At 39.1% G+C, this 27,735-nt stretch overlaps 2 protein-coding genes across 5 annotated transcripts in view; one reads left to right on the top strand and one right to left on the bottom strand.

Annotated features, from left to right (window-relative positions):
• The window catches only part of gabrb4 (gamma-aminobutyric acid type A receptor subunit beta4), an 80,685-nt gene that overhangs the window by 25,645 nt on the left and 27,305 nt on the right, over positions 1 to 27,735 (bottom strand). Inside the window, exon 3 of one of the 2 annotated variants that reach the window (XM_088399588.1) lies at positions 19,473 to 19,562. In XM_088399588.1, the coding sequence (XP_088255714.1) occupies positions 19,473 to 19,513 (41 nt within the window). In that variant the 5' untranslated portion in view covers positions 19,514 to 19,562. Of the gene's footprint in view, positions 1 to 5,792; positions 5,960 to 19,472; positions 19,563 to 27,735 lie in introns of those variants that run through there. The other variant, XM_088399586.1, reaches the window with a different exon arrangement.
• gabra3 (gamma-aminobutyric acid type A receptor subunit alpha3) overlaps positions 15,436 to 27,735 on the top strand; it is a 36,788-nt gene continuing 24,488 nt past the window's right edge. Inside the window, exons 1-2 of one of the 3 annotated variants that reach the window (XM_088399592.1) lie at positions 15,436 to 15,792; positions 25,853 to 25,896. The gene's annotated coding sequence lies outside the window, so the exon portion shown is untranslated. The remainder of the gene's footprint in view (positions 15,793 to 25,852; positions 25,897 to 27,735) is intronic. The other 2 variants (XM_088399593.1, XM_088399590.1) reach the window with 2 other exon arrangements.

Here is a 27,735-nt window from a genome sequence, read left to right as displayed (position 1 = left end):
CTCTGATAAAAATAGTATCACATGGTTAATGCATTGTGCCTTCTAGTCATTGGCTTTTCCTCTTGCTATTCACGTCTGTCAGTCAACCACGTCGTCTCCAGGAAACAAAATGGAGCCCTATTTTGGAAACGGATTAATATTGGGTGGCGGGTCAAGTCTAGTTTACTGTGTTTGGGAATTTGGCTCCCTTTGCTGGACAGAGAGTGGTTTTTGACAATTTGGTGACAGAGCGTTGACAAGACTTTAGACCAGATGAAATCAGGTCTAAGTTGTGGCGCAACACAATTTTGGCACAGGCAGACAAATTCTGCGCTCCACTGATGAGTGGTGGGTGTCATCTTATTTTATTTAGAAATATAACGACAAGCATCCAACCCTATGAATCATTGTAGAAATGATTTATCCAATATCAAATTTAAAAAAAAGAAGAGACACTCTTCAAAACCATAAAGGTGTCAACATCTAAATGTTTTGTCGTGCTTTAAAACACACTATTTGTAAAAACTAATATTCTATTTCGACATTGACTACGCCTGCCTATATACACATCTTTACAATTCTGCCCATTTCTCATGTTTTCCCGTGATTTAATACAAGCTGACCACTGTCTCTCCTGAGCTGATTGCTGGTTGTAAAAAACTATACCTCAGGGATAATAAAAACGCATGCGGTGAGTCATCCTTGCACATTCAATCAGTGCAGCAGGTGAGTCTAGACAAATACAAGGCAAACTCTCAAAACATTTTTCCCAATGCGAGTTTTAGCATCTTCTGAATTGCCACATATTCATTTCAGCATTTAAGTGTTCCATGCATTGTGTCTACTGCTACCGAGACACAAGTAGGTCAAAGTCAGTCCAGCCTTTGGAGTGTGCACTTGGCAGAGAAGATGAACCACAATGTATATCATGCCACTCATTGGCATGATGATGAGATGAGAGGCTTTGTACAGCTCGTACCCAGCAGCAGGCTCCTAGCAATTGTTGCTATGCTACCAGCATTCAGAGTGCTGCTGAGGTATTACTTGTTAAAGCTGAATAGCAATGCAATGGAACAAACAGCTGAAGTTACTAAATGCATACAAAGCTCAGACTAGACAAAAATCGGCTCAAAATCATGCATAAACAACCGCTGCGATGCATCAGATAGATCCTACCTAATATTGATCAAAAATACACATACTGGAGGATGTCTGATGGAAATCCTATTTATTATTTATGACCCCAGAGTGGCATGAATTACATCCATCTGTGACCATTAAACAGAATCATAAAAATGACAGATGCACCGCCTGGCCGATTGACGACATCCTTTTCATCCCCGATTGTTCAACTCAGGAGTCTGATTGCTCACAATGCATAGCGTCTCAATGTAATGAATGAGTATCTGCTGATTGACCATGAAGAAAGGCCCTTGACGGAAATCACCAAAACTAGGCCATTATTTTTCTTCTAAAGAATCAATAATGATGGTATGAGCAGCTTGTGCTCAGAGGGGCTTTGGATCACACTAATCAGCCGAAGAAAAGTTTACGTGTCATATCACTGCGAGTACATGAGGTTCTCATTTTTGGGCAGGTACACTGGAACTAGAAGTTAAGAGTCCCTGAGGTCCTGCCAATTGGATTTTTCCATGTTTTCTTGTGGAAAAAATTGATTTGTAGTCTCACAAAAATGTTTTTTTGTGATGTCACCACGTAAGGGTAGCTGCAAAAAGTGATTATTATCACAGATCCACAAACAGAACGCCATCCATCCCTCTTTGTCTTGCTATCCCACCATTTAATGAAAAAAAAATCGGTCATTCTGCTTTGACACTGACAAAAAGGTAACTTGCATAAGCTGTCATGTTATTTGCTTGAAAGTGCCTTTTTTTTTCCCCCCCTCTCTGCTGTCCTTGAAATGAAAATGTCAAAGCCTGACAGAACAGGGCTTGGCACAGAAACAAAGAATCTCAGCGCCAAAGCAAACATGAGTTCCCCTCTACTTCCAGGAATATAATATGTAGTATTTCATAAATAATACCACGTGTTGTAAAAATAGCACAGTAGCAAACCCCTCCTTATTTCCTATCTGTATTCAATGTGGGATTTCTGCTCCTGTGAGAAAGGGTTAACGAATTCCTCACACAGATATCGCCATGGAAACAGCCGCGTGACTGCTTGCAGCTTGTATATACACACAGGAGGGGGAAACAAAACAATGGTGCCAAAGGTATTTTAAAATTCAGAGAGCAGAAGCTTTCCAGTGAACATAGCTGCATTTATTTTTTTCTCCCCCCTTACTATTTCAAATATTCTTAACATAGAGGTCTGAAGCCTCACTCATGCCGTCTCCATCTTGTATCGTTCATAATCTTTCGAATTTAAACCCAGGCATTGCAAAAGGCACGGAATTAATTAATGAATTAAAAAAGGTGGAAATATTACCCTGCTCCGTCATATCCTTGGCAATAACAGTGCATACACACACACACTCCCAAACACAAGCCCAGCCAAGAATAATTAATTTACAATATGAAACATACCCGAGGCATTGAGCCTCACGATTGAGCTAAAAAAAATAGGAGTAAAACGATGTGATGTCAAATCCACAAAATGGTTGCACACACACTTCCACTTATACATGCAATGCTCATTCGTCGCTCATTATTACACGTTCCCTGATTTTAAAATAGGTGCGATAGCAACTGGACACCGTTAATCCAAGAACCTCCTTATAGTTCCATTAGGCATGATCTTAATAGTGAGTCAATACTCGAGTCTTCCCAAATGGATTCTCTGCTTGAGTCTGCAAATTTGACTCCATCGCTTGGCTTATGCAGCCCAGCACTCAGTTGCTGAAGGGAAAAAAAAATAAAAAATAACAGTGTTTCGATTCATAAATATTTTGAGATGCATTGAAAAGCTTTTAAGTGCGTGGAGAGGACTTGGTGATGCAAGAAACTACAAGTTGGAGCCATCTTGCACCATGGCGTGCTCGCTGTAGTATAAACAACTACATTAAAAGGATTAATAGTGCGGTAAATGGATTGAAACAAAAATAGATGCCACCTTATTGTGATTTTTGACTTCTGATTCAGTGTCTGTTGGTCTGCTCATTATTAAAATAGCTAATTTGAACCCTGTATTTTTTTAGCCTTACTCAAGGCTAATTAATAGAGGTGGACTTGAGCAATCCCCCCCTCATCGCACAGTAGGAGGAACTGCGGTCAAGTGTAATTACACAGCTGTAAGCAGACCATAAATGGATAATAATTTACTAGTAATTCCTTGTGGGACCCAATCCTCCGCTGTGGCTTATTTAATTGACAAGATAGCTTACATCTGCCAGAAGTTACAAGATTAGGCAACTATCATAGCTAATCAGAGCTGCACAGAGGAGTAAGTCATTATGAAAATCAGTGGGAGGCTCTGTGACAGTGTCAGCCAGGTATGTCAAGACATCTTAGCAAGTTTGCTAAATGAGCCATGCATGGATACGACAAGCATCTGAGATACTGCTGATGTCTGTCTCTACTTTTGAATGGATTGTCTAACCTTCATAAATCATTTTCAATGTTTATATATCTTAGATTCTGCATACACAATAGACTGTGTGTAGTCTCCTAACCCTGACCCCCCTAACCCTAACCCCCCCTGTACGTTATGTTCCTGGCTGATGCGATACTAAAGGTTGCTCACAGGGGCAAGAACATGAGATGGAGAAACATCTGTGAAGGCTTCATTGTAGCATCAGGAAAAATTCCACAAATTTATATTATTCATAATATTAGGGATGTTCGATAGCACTTTTTTGACACCGATACAAATACGAGTATCACAATACTGCTAGTATTTTTAATACATACACCACCACCCCTGAAAGTAAATTTATATAAAGACTTACAATAAACTGCAGTAAAAATAACATTAAATCAAAGTCGAAACTGCAAAGCCGAGAGAAAATACTTTTTTTTTTTTTACTGTTCTGACAGCCAAGGTCACGGGAATGTTCATCATGTTCATTGAATCTCTTTTGATACACACCTGCTATCAAATCCTTCATTTTACAGCATGACACACCAAAAACTCAAAGCCATCAATTTGTGCTACAGTCAATAAAGATCAATTTCTCACATTCTAATTGAGTTGACCAATTGAATCACAGTTGAGCGTTTTTGGACAGTGACGAAATCCCCTCCTGTGAAAGAAACAACAAATCACAGCTGGTCTCTGAGCAGAGCTCACATTTTAGTACCAATAGCAATTTTGTGTGAAGCCTTGGAATTACGGCAGGAAGCTTTCACATAGATCCTTCCACCAGAGCCTTAGTGGAGACAGTCAATGACTGTTAAGCATGCTGTCACTGCACATATATTATGGGCCTTGTTCAGTGGACCACAGTGCCCTCCAAATTAATTATCTGGAAGCTTCTCCAAGCCTCAAACATATTCCCGAAAGGAAGTCAAAAATGGTTGCTACCTGAGCTATTGATACAGAATTTATTTCAAGAGATGATGTCATAGTGAAATGAGGAGAAAGTAGACCACAAGTTGTCACGAAGCTAATTATGCTAACAGTTCTCATGTGTGACGCTAACATATGCGGGATTATAGTGGCATATTGCCACTTTCAATTGGGTAGTTAACCCTTTTATGGATTTTTGCTGACGTCTTTCTGGTCCTCTGTGGAGATAATGAATCACATGTTGTCCTGGTGAGAAGACAATTAAGGAGTGTTGACACATGGCCTAATTATTTTCGACACTATTTGCTTCAAGTTTGGGTAGAACTTTTTGTTAGTCCTATTATTTTTATTTTCTACCTTGCAATGTTGGGGGGGGATGTATATTTAAAAGAAATGCATTTAAGTTTTCAAGAATCACATTTTTGAATAATGATTGGGATTTCTAAATAAAATATATTTTGGCCCCCCCAAGGAAAATAAATTCTAGCTCCGCCACTGCTGCTTGTCTGCAAATATTTCCGTGCATATAAAAGCAATCTATTTAATACTCACTCCTCCATCTTACTCCTTGAGGTACGTCTTTTTTTTCCTGCAAGGGTGAAAACTTTAATCTGGCCTGAGTCAAATATCACGCTGAACAGGAACAGCTGCAGAGCGCACATAAGGGGATTGGGTGTGTGTGCCAAGGGACCTGGGCCATCTCAAAGCAGCTGTGCTACCCTTTTACAAACAATAAAAGCAACAAATTCATCACTTGAATTCGGCCTATGTTGCGCAATAATAAACATTCAAATAATATCTCTGTTATTTCAAAAGAATATTTTAAATAAGTAATAAGGCAGCACCTGAGTAGGCAGTCAATATTCCAAAGAGAAAACAAATGACTTCTCTCTAAGATGGTCAGTGCTGAATTAAGCACAAGCCCGATTATGCATTCTTCCGTAATGTGACCTTCAGTGGCCGCTAATTTAGCAACAGAATCTTCCCCGCGGCTTATTTATGCTTTACTTGGTGTATATATATATGGAGGCCTATATAGATGATTCACTTGGTGCAGTATACTGATGGCGGGCTCAAGGCTATAAGCGACTATGTAGATCCCACAGGGTCAGGATTTGGACCTCCTTATTTTGAAAGCTAGCTTCATGGACTGGGCCAGAAAGCAAGGGTTTATTTCTGCAGGCAAGCCCAAGCCATCTCGACTGGTGTCAAAGCAAATGCAAACTAATTTGTCAACTTCAATGCACACAGCTCGAGATTTTGCATTTGGGAGTGAAAAACACTCAAATAGTGTTCAGTTGCAAGAGATGATGTCTTTGACAATTTGGAGATGTGTGACGTTTCACCTGTCCCATGCGTGCAAAGGTCCCGTGTCGACAAAGCAACTGCGCCTTCCAATCTCATCTGACAGGACCGGGGAAAAACGATGAGAACATAACTGAGCCGATTTGTGCAGATGTGAACAATCCTGGGGGAATCCGAGTGCACACATTTGTGTTCCTGTCTGCCTTCCTGTCCTGGATCTTTTTTGTTTCTACAGTTTGGTGGGCGGGGCCTCCCACATCACACCTGCTGTGAATGAGTTGAGCTGAGTATTTAGGATAATTCTGTATTATTGCATTTTACCATTGATTTGCCACTCTAGGATTTTTTTTTTAGGATTTTTTTGGGGTGGGTGAATCAACTTTAAAGGGTACGTGGTCCCATTCAAGTTTCTTGTTTTTCAGCCACTCTAAGGTTTGAGAAAGAAAACGGAACAGCCCTGACCGTCCATTTACTTCTTTGTCACTTATGTTTTCAGCACAAGCACCAATGCCACTTTGCCGTGGTGGTGCAAGGCCAAAGAAAAGCCCATTGAATTTTTGGGGGGGACTCATAGCTCTTCAGATACAGCAATTTATTTTCATTTCTTCATTCTCTAGGCTTTCAGTGGACTTCTTTTCATTCAAAATACAATATAGTACTATGGCACATCCAATCATTTGCAATAATGCTATCCAGGTTAGGGTTGCGGGGAAACAGGAGTCAATCCAATTTCTGTATGTGTCATTTAAACAGGCCCAGACTTTCATACGTGTCTTGGCTCAAATAATTATTGCGAAACACATGATTATAGAACGGCGCACTGCTTGAAGCATTGTCGCTTGGACAATGTCTGCCTGCGTTTCTATTTGCGTTTGGCATGCGTGGGAGATCCATGCTAGTGTGACAGGTGACGCCTCCACATGGTCCTGCTGGGTCCACCTGCTCCCCTCCTGCTAGGTGATGGAGGGGAGGGGTCACCAGGAACACTGAAAGGCATATTTTCTGGGCAATCTGGAGGAACACGGGTGAGCACTTAGTTCCTCGGGGCTACTGGCGACACAAAAGGCAGCATGGAATTCATTTCATTATCTCCCCTGGCATTCCGGGGCTAGCATATTTGTTCTTTCTTTTAAGGGAGGTATGTATAAAATGGTTAGTATAAACATCAGTCTACTGTGTTCTTGAGATATTTTTGTCTTCTGCTCATGCAGAACCCCCCCCCCCCTCCCCTCCCTCCCTCCTCCTCTTATCATTATAGCGCCCATGCATGAGTCTTCTCTTCCTCACATCTCTGTGTGGGTTTTTCTTCCTCCTTAAGCTTCAGAAGTCTCCATTGTGAGTTTGGAGCATCACATAGTCACGTGACAACTAGGATCCCCCACAAGAAGAATGGAACGCATGCCCTCTTTCCCAAGCTGGAAAATATTTTAATGATGAGATGACTAATGGCTGGGGAACGTATGAGGAATTTAGGTGGATGCTGTTTTTCTTTGCTTCATTCGATTGTAGCGGAGACACAAGGATTAGATTTGAGTTTAGATTTGGCAAATCATATTTCCGATCAAATCACCAGAGGGTTAAATGATATCAATTATTCCAATCACATCGCCTGCAAGCAGTACAGCGTGGGTGTCAAAAGAGGGTGCCATGCTGCAGTGATTGGAAAGCAGCAGGATCCAGTACAAGGAGGGGGCGAAGATGGGGAAAACCCCCCTGAATAAAAAAATAAAAAAAGATTTCCCCCCTCATGAAAGTGAGCCTCATAGCGGCAGCACACTGTACGGCATGTGGAGTGAGCAATTTGTGTACGGAATTATTCTTCAACAGGACAGCCATTGGTTCAGAGAGAAACAGACAGCTCAGTCCACTCATCTGGAGAGAGAGGGTGGGATGCATAATGATGAAGATGAGGATCCTGGAGTCAAGGAAATAAAGGCAACAAATAAGAAAGTCCACCAAAGGGCATCTGGATGGTATGTTTTGTCTAATAGGACGCACAAATGTGACAAGATAAAAAAAAGAATGGTGCTTGGGATATAGTTGCCATGGAGATGAGCAAGTCTCCCAAGCGTCGTCATTTCTCTGACTCCTCCCGCAAACGCTTGGATAAAAATAGACATGGGCAGAGAACAAAGAGCTATTAAAAAAAAAAAAAAAAAGACAACAAGAGTGAAGAAAAAATATCGGGGGGGGGGAAATAGGACATAAAAAGTGCATTTCTTTGTTGCAATCCTTTCCTTGTAGTTGTAATTGTTACTCTCCAGCTTTTCTGTAGTAATATTAACCGACTCCCAAAAAAAAAAATAAAGACAATGAAATAAAGTGAATGGACCCTTTGGGATAAAAAAATAATTAAATTAGGATTTAACTTTCTGGCAACAACATCGTTGAGAAACATCTCATGTAGCCATAATAAGTTCAAGATCCCTGACCACATCCAGAACAAAAAGCTGATAGTAAAAATAGTCTCAAATAAAGATCATTTCATAAAGTAAGCCTTGTTGCCTCCATAGGTAATTTTTAATTTCCAAAGTACAATACATCACTCTTCTACACACCATAAGTGCCTGGCTCCTCTAGAGCTCGATTTACAGCCAACATCAGCTGCCTGCTTCCAATCCAGACAGCAGAGTTATGATGAATATCTGGACGCCCTCCCTCACCCTCACTGCCATGCATGGATCAAACCTGCCTTTGCAGCACCATCTGGTGACCACCATGGAGATTCAAAAAGTCTCCTTGTTGGGTTAAGTCACTCCACTCAGTTTTTTGTAGTACCAGTGCAAGCCTCAGGATGGAGTCATGTGTCCTTCCTCCCTGATGACGCTCTAAGGACAAGTGTCACATAAAAGCAATGTTCCTTTTTGTCAGTGACTTCCAAATAAAAAGTTCATATCAAAGTTTTGACATGTCAAGGTTTCCCTTCTGTCTTGATTTTCGCTCTCGGTGCGGCTTTCATGTATATTTTCAGTGTGATAAATTTAGCAATACTCGGTCTAGACTAACAAAGAGAGCATAAATAGAAATAGTTCCTTGTCACATGTTTCATTTGCACTTCTTAGTTGTTACCTCATGCTAAATAAAGATGAAGACGAACGACTGGGCAGGAGAGAAAGAAAGACTATTTTGATATTACGCCACCATTTTTTGTAAAAGCTGACAGATTTTGTGTTGCTGGACAAGAATAATCTCTGTAAAATGCATTTATTATTCACAATGTTTTGTGTGCTGGAGATAAAATAGACAATGTGTTTTGTGGTTATCTTTACTTTTGCAGGAGTCATGCTTGACCTGCTAGCACACTCTGGCCACATTTTCAAGCTTATCGCATTGAAAAACACTATTGGCAATGCGGAACCCTTTTTTTTTTTTTTTCTTCATGCATAGCAATGTGCAGTATCCTTTTTGATTGATGACAAATGGAAGTGGAAGAGCTTGACTAAAATTGGAGCTGCAGAATATGTACGACCACACCAAAGGAAAAAAAACACATCACATTGCGCAAGGGTTTATATCTACATGATTATATCTATTAAATTATTTTTACATGGATGTTTTTGTACTCGCTTGCTCTCGATATTTTCTCCTGTTGGACACATGGCACTCTAATCAGCTAAAGCGGAACGTGATTTACATTTGCTGTCATTTCTTTTTTATAGTATCAACTTTCAAGGTCACTCTGAATGGACTCCATTGCAATATTTATTTCTCTATATATGCGCAGTCAGGATTTATTGCTCTCTGAATTAAGAAAAGAACCTTCAGCTGATTTTGGATTCCATTTTGGACTTTGCAGTACCCCCAAGGTCCCACCCCAGCAGATATGAGGCTGCAGGATGGAGTATAAAGGATTACAAGGCTTTAAATATAGCGCCCAAAAATAACAGTAATGTCAGGCTTAATGTGGTCAAGATAAGAGTTCAACTTTTCCGGGTTGGCTAAAAGTGCACAGGCTGGCGTCGTAATTGCACAAGTTGATTGGGAGTTAAAGTGATCTTTACAAAAGGAGATGAAAGCAGGGATACAAAGTGCTCAGAAAGGGATAATGAAAAGGGGAAGAGAAAGACAGAGGCACCTTCTTCACATGATCATTAAAAAGAAAAGAGATTGCTATGGTGTCCTGGTGGCTTAGCTTATTTCACGTTTGTGAAAGTGCAGCCCAGGGCTAACATCCCATTTGCCGTTTTAGTTCCGAATATAAGATTTGATGAGATTCTTCCCAATAATCTTAAATATGCAAACTGGGGAACCATAGTTGCATATATGCAGTGGAGGGTGATGTCATTTGATAACAATCTATATTATAATTTGAAAAAAATACTTATAAATGTAAAATGTAATACAGTAAAGCCGTGAGATACAAGTCCAAATATATAAAATGTATAATATATATAAATATATATAAAATATTTGTATCTCAAATCTGCTTTCTTCATTGAAACTAATGGAAATCAAATGAATCCATCTCAGTCACCCATAAAACAATTAACATTATTTTTTAAAAATAAAAATTCCACTCAACCATAGAGTTCACATTTTATACTCAATGCACCATCTGAAGTCACGAATTGAAATTCACCTAGGAAACATGACAATGTTTGTTGCTCTCAAATAACAGTCACAATCTATTAGGGGTACTTGTGCAAGTGGCTGCGTCAGACTTAAAATTTAATTTCCGTCCCATCCGATGGAAGTTGAGTCTGACCTTGCCCGGAGGAAGTTACGTCATTCTTTGTGTAACTGCACATGGACATCACGCAGCTGACTAGTTATTCATCAGTTTGTCGTGTGGCCGTTGACATTTCTAAACTACGACAAAAATGAATTTGACACCCCTGCAAGGGTATAGAATGTTCGCCACCTCCTTCTTTTACAATCATTTCCAAGGAATACTGATCATTCGTTTTGGATGTCTTCCAGCATCATGTCTGCATTTCTCACCTTGACATCAGAGCTCCACGCAAGCAGAGCCAATTTAGACCAAAGCTGCTTTGCTCTCCACATTCTGGGCCCAAAGCCAAAAGGCAATTATTTTGTCCAATCTGAAATGTTATTTAAAATATTGTCCTGCAGGGTGATTGTGTAGTCACCTCATTATCGAAATACTCATTTGCGCAATATGTAGGACGGCCAGTCTATTTCTATTAAATGTCAAGCCGTAAGGACGGGAGCAGTGAAAACATGACAATGAGTATTTCCAGTGAACTTTGTGATTATAATCTCCATGCTAATTCCGGGTAATATTTTTCTGTGTTGCAAAAAAATTGTCAATGTTAAAATTTCTTTCCTGGAAACCTTCAACGACACATAAACACGCATCATCAGCGATGGTGGGAATTTAAGTAGATGTTCTTATTTAGACCGGAGCTGAACTTTGATTTGTGTCACACATACGTCTCAATTGTGATTATTCGCTCAGACAGCAGGGACACGTTCATCTCACCGCTAAACGACTTTGCCTGGTCCATTGATCATGCATTCAAGAGCTGATAAGATCCCAAGCTTTTTATTATCATACTGTACATCCTCGGTTGAGCATAAAAAAATTATATTCCATTGATAATGCAAAAAAAAAAAGATGTGAGCAATAATTCGTAGATGCCCAGTCGTGATTGGTTTTAACCTTTACGAATGGGCGGACGACGTGATTGTGATTGAAATAGCTTACACGTTCTGTAAATAGGCTGACATTTGAGGAAGCACAACCTGCCCGTAGACCATAAATTACCATGAGCAGCTTTGTCCCCTGGAGATTAATGTTCAGACTTTGCGTCCCAGATAGAAAGTTTTCTTCTCTTCTAACAACGCCAGACAGTTGCTCTTTTCTTTATCTGCTTCTTAAGATTTGGCTATTCACGCAAGCCCTGGTCACATTTTTCAAGCTGTTTAAAGCTCAGGGTTTCCTCTGTTTAGGCCTTTTTGCATCCATATGGCGGATCTAAAGCGTTCCACAGCTTCCCGTGGCACTCGAAGCCCTCCAGAGTAAAGCTGAACATGAGGTAAAAAGGCGGGCGTTTGTTTTCTTTGGCAAGGCTCGCTCGCTTGCATTTCCCCCGTGGGCGTACTAAGGCTGACCCAACTTGTGCCTTTCCACCTAAATGCCATAATGATGAATGGTTGTCCCTCATCATGCATCTATTATTCATATCTGTTGGCTTACTTTGAATTACTACTTCAATGTACTGCGGCAAACGGTTTATTTTGCGAGCGCCAATGGCATCTCGGGAGAAGTTCCTCGAGAATATAGTCATGGGAATTCCAGGATTTTTCTTCATACAATGTATATTTTGTTTCTTACCAATCATCAGTGACTTCTTGTTTTCTTTTCATTCATTCAAATGACATCAAATGGCCTTAAAGGGGATATTAAGTTATTTATTTGGCAAAATTATTTTGATTTATTTATTTTAATTTATGACATAAATGCTGAGTATCTATTTCTTTCTTTTAAAAATCCACATCACCACCGCTGCCTCTTTGAAGACTCCACACGGAGCTCGCCGGTGGGCATGCCAAGCATGTTTTTTTCAATGCCACTGATGCTACATGTATTTTTGAAAGCTGCAGGATGTGTTTGAGGTTGAACATCTAAGAAAAAGATACAATGTGCTTGTTTTATTTTCCTTCATTAAAAAACAACAAATGTTATGAGCATGAATAATATAAATCAAACGTGGGAGAGCTGCTGTGTGTTGTTTGCATGCTCAGTACTACTATTATTATTTTTTTATTATGTTAGGAGCACTATAGTGCACACTTTACTAGAATGATAATGTTGCTCAATGTATTCAACACATTACAAGTGCATTATTGATCATGCCCTTACTATTCTCTCACAAGAGAAGACATTTGAGAAAAAAATGCAAATTTGTGTTTGCAATTCCACTGTCAAATAACATCTTCTGGGACGGGCTGTATATTTTTATCAGGGGACAAGCGGGGAGGCTTTTAGCTCAAATGTGTTGGCCTTCATTCCAGCCATCGTTTAACACGGGATGAATGTGCTACTATCAACAAGATGATGTGATAGAAAAGTGTCAAGTCCTTGCAATGAGCCATTGGCCGTGACCATTTGTGTTGTCAGAGGACAGACAATTATTTAGGCTGGCGCTATCTCTCTCAAGGTTCCTCATTAGTGTAGCATAAAATCATGTGGTCAGCATCCACGCATCATTATCACCTCTAAACTTTATGTTCCGTTTAACTGTGATGATTTTCTTGTATGTAGCATCTCTGGATTTACAGGTCATCATTGACGGAACATCTGCAAACGTGTAAATCTACTAAGTATTTTAGTATAAATGAGAGCGAGGCAGATTAATGGTATGTGAGCGGACTTGTTAACAAGCATCAATAATTTTTCAAAAGCAATTAGCATCAAGCTTAACAAAGTTTATGTAGCAATACCTAAAACAGTTGGAGATTAATTAAGATTGAAGTGCCAGATTGCTTTCATAGGCTCCAATCACAGATCATCTATTTAGTTGGATTACAGAGTGGTGCAGTGAATGGAAAGAAAAATAAAACACTGACTAACAATGTCATTGTTAATGGGAGTCGGGTGTACCTAATAATGTGCAAAATAAAGTGCCAGTTGACAGTTCTTGTGAAGTGCTCTGCAATTATTTTTGTTGGGGGAATCCACCAAAATTAAAATTAGGATCAACTAATGTGTTGAAGGCAATTGGGCCAATTTGAACTGTTATTAATGGGCATGATATTATTTAAGTGTCCACACAACATAGCATGGGGTGGGGGGGGGGCGGTTAGAAAATGATTGATCTGATCTGACAACATCTTGGCCATCAGGTGGCAAATTAAAAAGGGAAATCGCATCAGCGGAACAACTGCACCTTGACACGTCCCTGGCAGCGAGGGCCAGTCCCTTATTTGGTCTTGGAAGGAGCTTATCAGCAAGTTAATTAGCTCTTTGAGACTTGATGGCATCAAGGCCAAAACGTCCACATCATTCAAATTCTACTCAGACTTCAGAAAACAAAATATAGAATCTAATAGATATGCAGATTTTTTTTTTCCATGCAATCGAAAAATCTTTCCTCAATAGTTTTCAACCCATTTATCAAATAATTCAATTGTTGCCATGTGAATGTTGCACGTGTACACATACGCTTTACTTAGACAAGCCAAATTGTGATAAACAGTCTTGCACGACTCGTCCACAAGCGGGGTAATTAGCAATAGCAGCCGACACTGGCGTGAATCTCGGTGTCAGTTTTACCACAGCTTACAGAATAATTGTTAGCTCCAGGACACGATTACGTCGGCTTAAGGAATTAATGAAAGGAAAGGAACTGTAGAGCGCTTGCGAACTGTTGAAAAAGCATGGAAACGGAACATTACGTTTAATTCAGTTTCCTAACCACGTGAAATGGAAATTAACGATTGGTCATATTTTGTGTTTTCAAATAACCACTCCAAAGTCTGCTTAAAATCTCCCTGGGATAACCAACCACCGCAGCCCTTTCATTGTAATTATTAACCATAGCTCATAGCTAATTTAGTACAAGCACTAATTCTTTTTAGAGTCTCGAAGGGTTTCGGTAAACATTGGACTAAAATGGAACCAAACGAAGGGAACAGAGGGAAAACCCATGGAAATTTAATTTGATTTAACAGAGGTGGCAAAAGTAGGCTACTCACACTCAATTAAGTCGAAGAACAGATACTTGTAAAATTATGCATTGCGGTGAGGAAAAAAAAATACAGTTTTTTATTCATTTCTAACGTGTTCATGCTGAAAAAGAAATCCAGATAGTTTTAGCTCAGGCTTTCTTGCTATCAAAACAACATGCCCCTTAAGCTTCGCTAACGCTTTGAGCTACTCACAAACAAATGTTAAATTACTAATTAGCATTTTCATAGAAGTTGGGATTTTTTTTTGTGCTGGCACATTTCCTCTTGGCAACAACATGAAATAATTCCCTTGATTCTTCAGCTCATGACTTTTTTTTATTGTTTTATAATGTTTACACCTGTATCGGTCAGGTTATCTCAGTATATATAGTTGCTGGATTTTTTTTTTTTTTTTGCAGTAGCTAACTGAGGAGAGTGACAGATAGGGGAGTTGTTAATATGACAGTTTCCTCCAGAGAGTGAGAGCAAGCCCCCTGTTCACCCTGGTTCAAACGCACTTGCCAATTCATGTTTCCTCCTTCTACCCAGACACTATTTGACGTCTTGGATGTCTTCATTGGTGATGTAATCAAATCTAACCTTGGTCCTCATACAGCATGCATACATCAGGTCGGTGAGTCATGTGCACAAACTAGAAGCAATGAGAACAGAGGTAGGACACCCTGCACCCTTGAGTCCAATCTATGAAGAGGAATCTCTTTTTTTTTTTCCCCGCAGCTCGTCTCTCTGATTAGACCAAAACATTTCCCCCAAGGTCACACCGAGGGAGTAATCTTCTCGCCCATGCAACCTTTGCTGCATTGACTCAAATGATGTTGCTAAATCAATGTCAGCTCGGGAATCTCTTGTCATTGGTTAACTGGATCTTGGGCACCTGCATTTGAACAAGTGGGCAAATCCTCTGCAGTCTTTTCATCAAAGCATAAGAAGGAGCAAAAAAAAAAAAAAGGGGCGTATTTGTAACGCTATTTGTAACGTTTAGTTGATGTAGGGGTGAGGGAGGGGGGGGCTTCCATTTGTCGAGCAAGCTCTCCCGCAAGCATGCGATGCGCGTCCACGTGGCCAGTGGAGCGCGTGACAGATCAGCGCCGCTAACGCAGCCCCCCGCGGCTTTCAGGGTTTGCCCCTCCTGAAGAAGCACCAATGTGAGATGGCTACATGGAGGGGGCGGGAAGGATAGTTTGAAGGGATGAGCTTTTGGTGACAAGACGCCAATTTCTCTCTTATTTTACCGCTGACAACAAGCAAAAAAAAAGAAAAGAAAGAAAGAAATCCCCAAAAGCAGCAGAGACGCATCAGCCGGACCACGCGTCAGAACCTCATTAACTCCAAAGACTGGAGGTGGGGGGGGAAGAAAAAGAAAAAGCAGAGCTTTATTTCCAACTGGTGAGTATTTGCATGATTATTTTAATGATTCCCTTTTGATGGGATATTGGGACGATGTGTCGCACATGTGGAGGAGGGCGCAGCTCACTAACATGCAACAACTGCGGCTTGTGGCGCGACTGCAGTGGATGCTTGATCTGTCTGCATGTCGGGGGGGGGGGGGGGGGGAGCAATGATTTGCTTTGAATGCTACTGGATTTAAATGATTGCGTTTTGCAGCAGTGGTGTCCAGCTTAGTCCCCAATGCGACACTAAAGAAGGCAGCGATGATTGTGACATATTCTTAATGGGCAATTAAGGAGAACGTGTGACGCAAATGAGACACTGGCGCAAATAGTGGAAATTCACATGCGGTTTGTTTGGAAAGCTGTCAGACACAACCTGCCGCAACCAGTGACAAGACTGTTGAGCAGACGCTAACTTAACCTTGGCACTGAAGCTCCAGTGAATACCCACCACCCCCTTTTTCTTCTTACCCATTATTTCAGTCAACAATGCAGATGTCAATATGAACCTTGTAATGTTAAAGCTCAATATATGTGATGTGCAAACCTAAAGTTTAAAAGGCAAAGTAGAAACAAATGTTCTGCATTTATCCTTTTAGTTCAGTGGGCAGTCACTGTGCAGCACCCCGAGAATCACATTGTCAATGAGTCACTGGCTGGAAATTATATTTTTGTTCTGTCTGTAAGCAAAGTCCATTTGTCACATCAAAATGCTCTTTTAAAACTTATGCCTCTTTTTCAAAAATTATTTTTAACCCCATGATACCTCCCAGTCAATCAAAGGGGAAATAAAATGGTGATGATGGAAAAAGTATCATCCACCCACTCATCCATTTTCTAGTGATAGTCATCGGGGTCACAGGTGAGCTCAAACTAGGGTCAATCGCAAAGTGGAAGATATAATGGAAAACGTATATTGCAATATTCATCCTTATAAGCTAAATAATGGATGACAAGTGCTTAGATTTTTTTTTTTTTTTAGTTATTATTTTTCAGTTATTTTGTTTTTTGCACTGCACCAGTAGTGGGGGTAATATATTTATTAAAATAAAATATATATTCAAATATTTATGACAGTTAGCTAGGTAAATTAGGTGGCTTTGTACACGTGTTAAATGACAGGAACCTTTTTTTTTTTTTTAAGGCTGTGTCCTTAATATGGAATCATAAATATTGATGGTCTTCTAGAAAGCTGTTACGCTAACAAAGCAGTTGGGTGCTGGATTTAAGTGACACAAATGTTTGTTCACAGACTAGAAAGTAGGCCGAATGTGAAGTGGAGACATTTCACATTCATGTTCATGCTTTGCTTTCTTTGCACTGGTTTTATTTAATGGCTGCCTTACTGAATCATAAGACGCCCCCACCTCTTGGAGAATCAAGTTTCATTCCTGCAAGAGGTGCCACAATTTAAACTGCCCCCGCCCCCACGTCACATATTCGTGTTTTAGCACCGCTCTAATTTGATGTAGTGCACACCCATATGCCCCCCCCCCAAGCCATCCATCTCAAGTTTGCACACTCCAGGACTCAAAAAGCAATGACTGCCTGGGCTTATGAGTGTGACCGCAAGTAAATGACTTTTCTCAGTTGCTGAAATATACAGAGCCCCCGACTCGGAAATATCCGTGGTGGCGCAAAGCTAGCGAGCTGATTTATTGTCCGGCATGCAGCAAATGTGTCAAAGGGAGCAGATTTGTTTAGGGGGCAGGTGATATTTTCCGTGAGACTCTTAGACGGATGGGCTTTGTTTCGCTGATTTAGTGCTTCTGATGCATTTGGGAGGAGAAAAAAAAAATTGCAATGGAGGATGGGTTTGCTCTGCAGATGTACTCCCATACAACGTGAGGGGAAAAACACGGGATTTGTTGACAGGATTAACTCTGCTATATTGTTCCTCCAGGCATGTAAGGAATGATGCAGAGCATCTCCCATGATTAGAAGATAAACGTCTCCAAGAGAGTTGAGGAAAAGAGTCATCTTTGCTCAGAGGGAGAGGCAAATATTACAATTTAAATAAATGTTTACAGCATATTTTAGAAAAGGCTCAGAAGGCTAAAAAAAAAACAGTCATGAGAGGCGACTTTACGAGTCGTAAGCCACCCAGCTCGAGAAGAAGGGTCCGACTAATGCATAACTAATGTCTGAAGATGAGATGGCTGATGCTAGTTGACAGGGAGAGAATCACAAGAGCCCTCCATGTGTATTGAAAGCTCCACCATGATCATGTCAGACATGACCAAGAGGCTTTGAGCGGGTGTTAGCAATGTGGCGAGAGATGACAAGAAATGGTACCAAGCAAAACAAAGCAAAAGCCAAGCTGCTTCTGCATCTCCCAAACAGGGGGGGGATGTACTCCATTATCTAGCGTGATCAAAAATCATTTGGGTTCCTGATGTGAGCAGGTTGGATTCGAATTTTTTAAAAAGAAATTGTCTTTAATACACAGTTTCTCAGCAACTGTCACTTTTGTAGTTTGATAGTATTTTGGCAACGGCGTGGAACTCCTGCCAAGACTAACCTCATTTAAAAGCACATTTCAGCAATTTAGAGAATAAAAGTACTCACCAAAACTCCACGAAACATCTTCAACAAGAGCATAATGAGCAGAGAAAATCAATGACTATTGATTGATAAGCCGCTGTCTGCAACTATAGCTGCTGGGTAACTCTATTTGAATTTGTGTAGGGGTTCATTCAAAAGTGTATTTTGTCGGCAACAAAAAATAATAATACTTGATTAAATCAATTCATGCGGAATGAAAGCGCTCTCAGGGTATATGGTCGACTCAGATGTCACCACAGATGTCCTTTTGTTAATCACAATCGCTGGCGCTTGGTTTGAAATGCAAAGCAGCAGCAGGAGGGGGAAAAAAACACCACACACTATTCAAAAGTATTGGAACAATTAGGCCAATTAATTTTTTTTCCCTTATTGATTTTCCATAGGTTCATCAGATTTTTTTTAATGCATGTAATGTAAAAAGTCATTTATAATGTAGTTTTCCCTTTTTCAATGCTGTTTCGATAAGGCAATAAAAAAATATAATAAAGCCTTGCCCTTATTTTCACGGATCACGAGCAGCAGAGTCTTACTCAGACCTTTGAGGTTACAAGTTCAAGCTAAAGCCTAAAGCTGCATATCTTGGAAGTTCTACTGCAGAGGCAAAACAACCTCAGGTCCTGGAAGTCTTATCCCAGATGTGAACAGTTGTGGATGGAATATAAATGGTGTTCTTTGCCTGACTCATTCAATACACTTGATATTTTTTACCTGAGTGTCATCATCAGACTAATACTTTCAATATATCCAAAGATGTTGCACTTTTAGAAACGTGGTAAACTACTTACACAATTTAAACTCAGGAAGTTTCTATTTTGAAGTCCATCAAGCAAATGATCAAAGCCATTGTGAAGACATTAGAATAAGACTACCTACTTTTTTTTTTTTTCCATGAAGGAAATAAAATCACTTTCCATTTATTTTGCATTATTACAATTTTTAAACTGCCCCTTGTAATATTTCCATAAAATATGCCGACCCCATTTTTTTAATCCAGATCTATATTTATATGAAAATCCATGTGGAGAACCAAAGTGGCTCTTCATATCTAAGTCAGATGCATTATTGCTGCTTGGTTTGGAGTTTCCCTGATGGCACAATCTTGTTACTAACCTTGTTAGTGCAGTGCCCAGCTGGAAATCCCAGAAGAGCATTGCAGTTGACTGCCTGTTGCGTTTCAACCATCATCATGTTGGAAAGCTCCTGCAGTAGAAAGAGGAGGTTAGGAATTCCACTTGCAGTGTTGAGATGCATCATCAGGATTTCATCGGCGGCCTTGTTTGCGTTCTTTACTGATGACAACAAAGTTTTAGTGTATGCAGAATTTTGTGTATGTGTGTGTTTTTGTGTGTGTGGGTGGTTTGACTGTGTGCAATGAATCTTTACATCAAAATTAGATTGGGATCTTGCTATATGCCCCTCATGAGTCAGCATCTGCTCCCCTTGTACTGCAAAAAAAAATTACAAGCTGTATGAGTTGCCCTCAGAGGTTGTGCTGTTATCTGATTTTTATTACCGCAATCAAAAAAAAAAAAGGGTATTGTTTGCTTTCACGCAAAACTTGACTGTGTTCGGGAAGGATTTTACCTTGAGGAGCAAATCCACCTGTAAACTGCAGGTGCCATTTTATTGCAGTCATTTGTTCATACAATGATTTTCTTATGCAAATGACTGCAATGTTTTGCATGTAATTTAAAATACATGGTGATTTTAATACAGGAATAATCCCCCTCCTTCCTCATTTTTTTTTCAAGGGTGATTTCCCAACTAAGACGGTATTATTATTCTTAATCATTGGCTGCCAGATAACTGCAGGCCATTTAATTGTGCAGCATTTGGCCGCAATCACAATGTTTCAGCCTACACTCCGGACAAGAGATTTAGTTTACATCACTATTGCGTTGCCGTGTTCCAATATGGCATTGCAGATTGGACTGAATTGCAATAACAATTAAGAAAAAAAAAAGAGGTGTGTTAATGCGGAAAGAAGTGGTCTATTGCAGAGCTGTGAGCGTCTCTGCCAATGCCACATGACGTCAGATTTTCTTCAATAAAAAAAAAAAAGTTGAATACAGCGCCCTCAGTGACACCAGCAAACATCAACACAATGTTAGCGATGTTATACAGCAGGAGGCGGTAATACAAAAGGAGGAGGAAGGGGGGGGGGGTAATGTGTAACCATCTTTTGCAATAAGCTTGGTTGCCATCTCGCTGTTACTAGGCTGCACGGTTAGACCTTGGAATTGCCTTGATGTCTATCAGCGACCCGTTTCTCTTTCTCTCTCTCTTTCCCCACTTTGATGAGTTTGACTTCATGCCAAGAATGTAAGCATCCTTCTCAGCAAGGACGACCACAAGTAACAACCCTGAATTTGTAAAACATAGGGAGGGATGCTTGACTATATTCATATTTTGATTTCTAGAAATAATCATAAGGTAGAGCAATTATTTTTTGACCTATTTTATATTATTATATTTATTTTTATTTATCAAAAATATTTATCTATTTATTTTATTTATTATCTTTACACATGCAACACTGTTATTCTTCAGGCTCCTTGCAAGCCATCTTGTGGAATTGGCAGTGGAAGGTGTATTTGTCTTTCAGAAGAAATAAATAAAGGTGCATTAATGCAGAAAGAATCGGAACTGCCAGTAGCAAGCTCACGCGTGGCAGTTTAACAAGACAAACGCATTTCGGAATGAGTGAAGCGAATCAGCCCGCTAGACAACATGTCCTTCCCCCCTCCAGCCTCTGACAGATACACTGGCATCCGAGTTTCTCCCCAAACTTCTCCAGAGTGATACTTGCTGCACTAGCAGTCAAAGCTGCTTTTATCACAAGAGTCACTCTTGCCAGTCGCTCCGGCAGCAGCCCACCCGGAGCATCTGGAATTATGTTCATGGCAGATACCTTGTCATATTTCCACAGTGGGCGCTGATGCAGTCCAAGTCACAGTCCAAGAAGCAGAATGCACTGAGCTGTTTCATACCATCATCTGCCAAAGTCTTTGCACGGCATCGTGCTTTTCTGCAGTTAGAATCGTTGCTTGTGTGTGTTTGCGTGAGGTTCAATGCATCAAATTTAAATATGCTTGCAGCGTAATGTGATGGAAATAGAACATGATGTGGATTGGGGAATTTGCAATGGAGACTTATTTTTATACACATCAGCTCTTTGGGAGAAGATTTCTGATTTTATAAGATCTGCTTTCAACTCCATCCCTATTGTGAGAAAAAGGATGAGCATCTCCTCTAAATTTTCAAATATGTTAGTGGAGTGGTAGGACTTCTAAATGGATGAGAAACCTTTAGCTCATCAATAAGGTCTACTATTTTATTTCAATTACCGTACATTCATTTCTGGTTTACTATGAGAAAACAAACGACATCATCAAATAAACAATTTAGGTTCGGAAGTAAATACGATGTCAAAGTGCTTGAAGCTTTATCACCGGCCTGGATGTTTGATTCATGGTTGAAATGGTTTTGTTGGGCCAGGCTATTACCAGGATGCAAACATGTGCAAAGCAATTACTGTTGGGCTATATAGCTGTCATTCGTGTCAGTAATGCTCATAAGATTTTTACACTGTCTACAGCTCACTTAGTTTTGAATGCCTGAACAACTGGCATGATCAATATGTTCTCATCAAGTCACTTCAGAGAGTCACTAATAATTGTCAAGGGAGATAAATAGTGACGGGAATCCCACAAAACAAAATTTGGTCTACGCAGCAAATAGATTGACAAATGTAAAGTTTATAAATGAACATTGGTGACAATGAAAATATGTTTATGGTTTCAGCACTTGCATTAAAGCAGTTTTTTTAATTATTATATAATATTATTGAATATTATATATTATGAGAATTATTCTTTTGTGTAGAAAAGGTCAAATGTTAAATTTTGTTTCTAATCCTTTTTTCATGCTCATTTTTTATTGATTTTCTTTTAAATTAATTGCATATAACTTAAAAATAATAATAACTTAAAAAGAAAAGCCATTATCTGTCTTTAGCTAACAAAGGGACTCTGTCTTAATCAATATATATTTATAAGTTCATCCATAAATATATATAAATACATAAAAATTATGCTCGTCAACGTTCTTGTATCTGCATATAAATGTTGGCTCTCTAAAAGCCTGTCCAAAAAAAAAAAAACCCGGTGTAAACCAATTATGAAGCCTGATAAAATGTCTGGCAAACACCTGACATGCTCATCCACCGACCCAAGTTACATCCCTAATGGAAGAGGACATTCCGAGTATCATGATTGATGGAAATGACACGAAAATCCCATCTGAGAATTACCAGCCCATCTCATGGCCTTGCACTATTGACTTGTGACTCCCAAAGCAATCTCCGAATGAAGCTTGATGTGTTTGGCTAATGATTTTTGTCAAAAGATAAACATCATATATGTACGTTATCTTTAGGCTTGCTCGAGTAATTTATGCTTTGGGATCTATGAAGCTCACCGAGGAAGGCTGAAGTAATGTTCGTAATTACTTATCGGTATTTTTATTTTATGGGATGACCTCAGCTACTTCCTCATCCCCAAATCCATTTTGGTTGACCTCAGATTGGTCTGGATAAAAAAAAAAAACAATAACATCTAGCAATATCGATGTCAGAGTCAAATTATGAATACTTTGGAAACTAAAAACACACTACGTCACAGCTTCTCTCAAGCTTGTCATCTAATTAATGTTTCATTTGTATCGATGATTTAGATGTTGTCATTTTGAGAACCCCATCGTTTTGGTTACATGGATGCTTCATTAGCAAACTTAAATAGTGTGAAGGCTTTAATAGCAGAACTGCTGTTGCTTCTAGACTCATCTCCAAATGTGTGCTTAGTGATTTTATTGGATAATAAAAAGTATCCAACCTCTCTGTGCCCAAATGATTTCTTCTTGTTAATTTATTGCCGCCTGGCTGTCAGCCAATGTTCTTGTCGAGAGAGCCTTCTTAATAAGGTGACAACATCATAACAGTTGGTGTACCCTTTTGCTCTTGTGAATACCCTTCATTAGTAATATAAACCAGAGCGGGAGTAACTTGGACATAATATCAGTATCGTCCATTTTTTTTTATATATAGCGGTAATTTGATTATGATATTAACACGCTACCACAGATCGGGATATTTTATGGCCAGCTCATCCACAATGTCTGCCACTGTCCTTGTAAAGTCGTTATGATGTGAAAAATAAAGATAATGCTTTTATTTTGAAAGTGAGCAGCAGAAGCAATTAAGGGCAACAAATTGTCTTTAGTATTTGTTGCCAACGCAGTGACTTTGCTGGCGATATTTATACCCCACTGGAGACTACTTTTCCAAAAAGCGACCAGTGGTGATGCCAAAGAAATAATGGGAGCAAGATAATTATTTTGTGCATGGTGAAGGGAAGAGTGACGATTTGCCCTGATGATGCTTATCCTAACAACCTGGACTAGTTAACACTATACAGCATGGGCTAATGATCAGTGCTTAAAATCATACGAAAAAATAAATAAAATATTCACCAAAAAAATGAAATAAAATGTTTTTAAATTAAAATGTTGCTTCACCAATAGAAAGGGATTAAATATTAAATGAAAAAAATAAATAAACAATGTTTTTAAATTAAAATGTTGCGTCATCAATAGAAAGGCAATAAATATTCAATTAAAAAAATTCAATAAAATGTTTTTAAATTAAAAATTGAATTTGTTAAGGAACTCATCACCTCAATCACCTTTTCATGAAAAGCAACAGATTTCTTCTACTAGTCTGGCACCTTAGTTTACCAGCTGCTTTCCTTTCTTTTTTCATTAAGTATAAGTGATTTGTATGCAGATTTGCAGCACCACCGAGCTTAATTGCAAAAGCCACACTGATTTCGCTTATTATTCCATTTATCTGATCAAGTCGCTAACTCCCAACAGCGAGTCAGGGGGGTTGTCGTAGGGACACTTGCTTTAGTGTGAGTCGAGCAGAAAATGTACAACATGCTGTTCAAATGATTCCAGTTAGTCCAGCTTGTCAATGAATAATTGAAAAGCTTCAGTAAACAAAAGGTATGCGGCCTCGAGGAATGTGTTTTTGGATTAACATGCTTCAGTGAACCCTGTTGCTACATGTGTCAAGGGACACATGCTGCTGGTCACTTGTATATTTTGCACATTTGATAAATGGCTATGAAATGTTTGCAAACAGATTCAGGAGGAGGTCAAGAGTGGTGTTGTGTGAAAATGCTCAACGGATTGGACGTGTTTGGAACTTGGAGGTTGCAAAATAATGAGAGGCCAGAAAATTCAACCGGGGTCACCGGGGGTGCGAAAACAAAACAAAACCTACCTGATGGCTTGCCAAGTACTACATGAACACATTATATTAGATGGAAAATAGTCACAAAAAATACCACTAGCCATCTTGATTATACAATTTCTGAATTCTAGAATATATTCCTAATAATGGCCCAAATATTTGATGTAGCAGATATTAACCTAAATTTCTAGGGAATAAATAATAATAATATATTCCAGTATATTATCAAACCCAAATGTTTTCATTCTACAACAAAAATTAAAAAAGAAATGTGTCACTGTTCAAATTCATTTTTTGGGATATGTAAAAGGACCTCCTCCTTTTTTGTTGGTTTTAAAAATAATAAATTAAAAATATATACATTGTTACAAATTTTGCACCAATACAATGATTTTGCAAGTCCCCCCAAACTCTGAGGAGATTAAATATCTTCATATTTGATTAAGCAGACTTTTGGGGGCGTTTGTTTCATTCTTGTATTACTGTTTCTTGCATCACCTGTCAAGAGTGTATTAACAGAACATTACTCAGACAGCTTTAGCAGAGGGAGTAGAAATTACATTTAACTGACTTTGTTTCTGTCCTAAATTGTTAACAGAAGCTTATTGTCAGGTGGCTCAGAGCTCATATTACACGTCCATGAGGAACAATTTCAAACAAAATACCAGCAGTCTAATATAACAAGCAAATAGACCACCAGGGGGAAAATGATAAAAGTAAAATAATCATTTGACTGCTAATAATGATCATGTCTTGCATTTCCGACAGTTTCTAAAGGGCAGATAAAAATGGTAAAAACAACAGCTTCCGTCTTTGAAATACTTTCAATGCATTTGATTTAGACCGAGTAAAAAAAAAAAAAAAAAACACACAAAAAACTCCAACCCACTTTTCTCATCCCTTATTCTGAATGCAAACATCTCTTTGCACGCACACCCAATCACAAACTGCAGAAAATTAAATCAAAACTGCTTTTCCGGCCTTTTGATTCTGTCAAATGAGATTATATTACTCATTGGATTTTCTGCTTTTTCAGCCAGTGAAAAGAAATGACGCTAGAGAAGAATACAAATGTGCGAGATGTTGAGTGCTTTAGGTTTACTGTCACCTGAGGCAAGCTATTTTTAATTTGCCAACAAAAGCATTGTGTTTCTTTTTTTTTTCGTCTTTCTTTCAGAAGTGTCTAAGCCTCAGGAACTGAGCCCTTCATTTGCATGACAGGTATGGCTAGCTCAGGTGCAAGTTAGCAGCACTGGTCTGTTTGTTATTGTCAAATGGAAAGAATTTGCAAGAATGCTGTCGAGCAAATTTCCTTTGGAATTTTTTTTCTAATTGGTGCTAGTGTCGGAGGATGAAAACACCAACAGGCATTTAAAAGAAAATTCTAATTTGTGTAATGTGCACTTAGAATGATTACAACGTTCCTTGTTTTTCCACTCCCCCCCTCCCCCTTTGTATTATGTTTTTTTATTGAGCACATCATTAGTCGACCAGTAGCTGTGCATCTTTTTTTTTTTTTTTTAATGAGACTTTCTTCTAACAGTTTAACTAGTTCAGCAAACGGCTGCGTGTTCCATCGGGGCCTCGGGAGAGTGAGGGCTCTAAGTATATTTTAAAATATTGATGTATCCAGGACAGTGCTAAGGATGTTGTGTGTAATGGCCATGTGTGGTGATGGGGGGAAAGAAAAAAAAAGGATGGCATCTAATATCAGACAGGGAAATGACATCCGTTGGTCTGGCGAGTATAATTTGGTTTTATTACAGAACTTAAAAACCTTTAATGGTTAATGATGCAGTATTAGTATTAACAAAATGCCTGAAGGAAGGAGTCCAAATAATGTTTGTTTCCACAATTTCCCACGAAATGATTTTGTGTGATGTAGGAAGAGGATCGATTATTTTATTTTGGTACAGCCTGTGTATCTCTGAAGGTGATGATGCTAATCCAAATTGGATTGTTTTGCTTTGCCAGAGATTTAATGAGCGCTATTTTAGCATTTTGAATAATGCCAGTGGACTAACCTGGGCATTTATGGAAGTGGTCATTATTTTCCATACATGATAAGCAAGCCAGGCTGTTATTTTGCTTAGCTATGAATGATAAATGGGCTCCCATTAGATGATACTATTTTTCATTCTTAGCTTGCTTGGCTGCTCTCTTGACCTAAAACAAAAATGAATCAGTCTCGCTATTATTTTTGCAGCCTCGGAAGAAAATCGAATTATCTATGCCACGGAGATCGACTCTAACAATTATCACATGATGACTTGGAGTAGGTGGTGTTTTAAAATGCAGTGCAAAGCTAGTGGAGTCATAACCGAGTCTTTTCTCCTAATGCCTGAGACAAATGAAGTGTAGAGGGCCTTTGACAAAGCCGCAAAGCCTTCTATCTATGTGTCCAATCATTTGTTTGCACTTCACGCAATGAGAAGTGCTCACAGTAAAAAAAAAATGTTGATTCCCCCGAGGGGACTGTTTGATCCCACTGGCCGTAAAGGGGGCACAATCTCACAAAAGCACAATAAAAGGCTTTAAAGTATAAAACAGCTGCTACACGTGTGCGCTCCAGTGACTGTGCATCTGCTCTGCAGAGGTTGTTTGTCTTCTTTTCCACTTAATAATGGACTTTTTAGTTGGGCTTCTATTGCAAAGCTGCCAATTTGTGAGAGCAGCCATGAGAAGAGGTGATGAAAGTGGAACTTGACTGCTATAATAGTGGCCTTGTAATTGGGTAATGATGTTGCCGCATCCGCAGCAGTGTCGGAAGGTGACACAACATACACTCGATGGTTACGCCATTAGGTGTGGGAGCCGCTCTGAAGAGAAAAAAAATGAAAATAAATCAAGTGTTCTATGAAATTCGATTTTCATGAAAGCCCATGTGGGTTTTTTTAATCATTAGATACAAATGTTATTCTTATAATATATTTACAGCTAAAACAAAATATAATATTTAAATATATGCAAAGTTATATTTTCAAAAATATTTTTAATTATTATTTTTATGCTCTATATTTTCTGTTTACTGTACCCAATTAATTCGCTCAGTTTTCTTCG

Source organism: Syngnathus floridae, chromosome 15 (genome assembly GCF_059516105.1).
Source record: "Syngnathus floridae isolate MCC-2025c chromosome 15, RoL_Sflo_1.0, whole genome shotgun sequence".
Taxonomy (NCBI): Eukaryota; Metazoa; Chordata; class Actinopteri; order Syngnathiformes; family Syngnathidae; genus Syngnathus; species Syngnathus floridae.
This window is presented reverse-complemented; position numbering and strand designations above follow the sequence as displayed.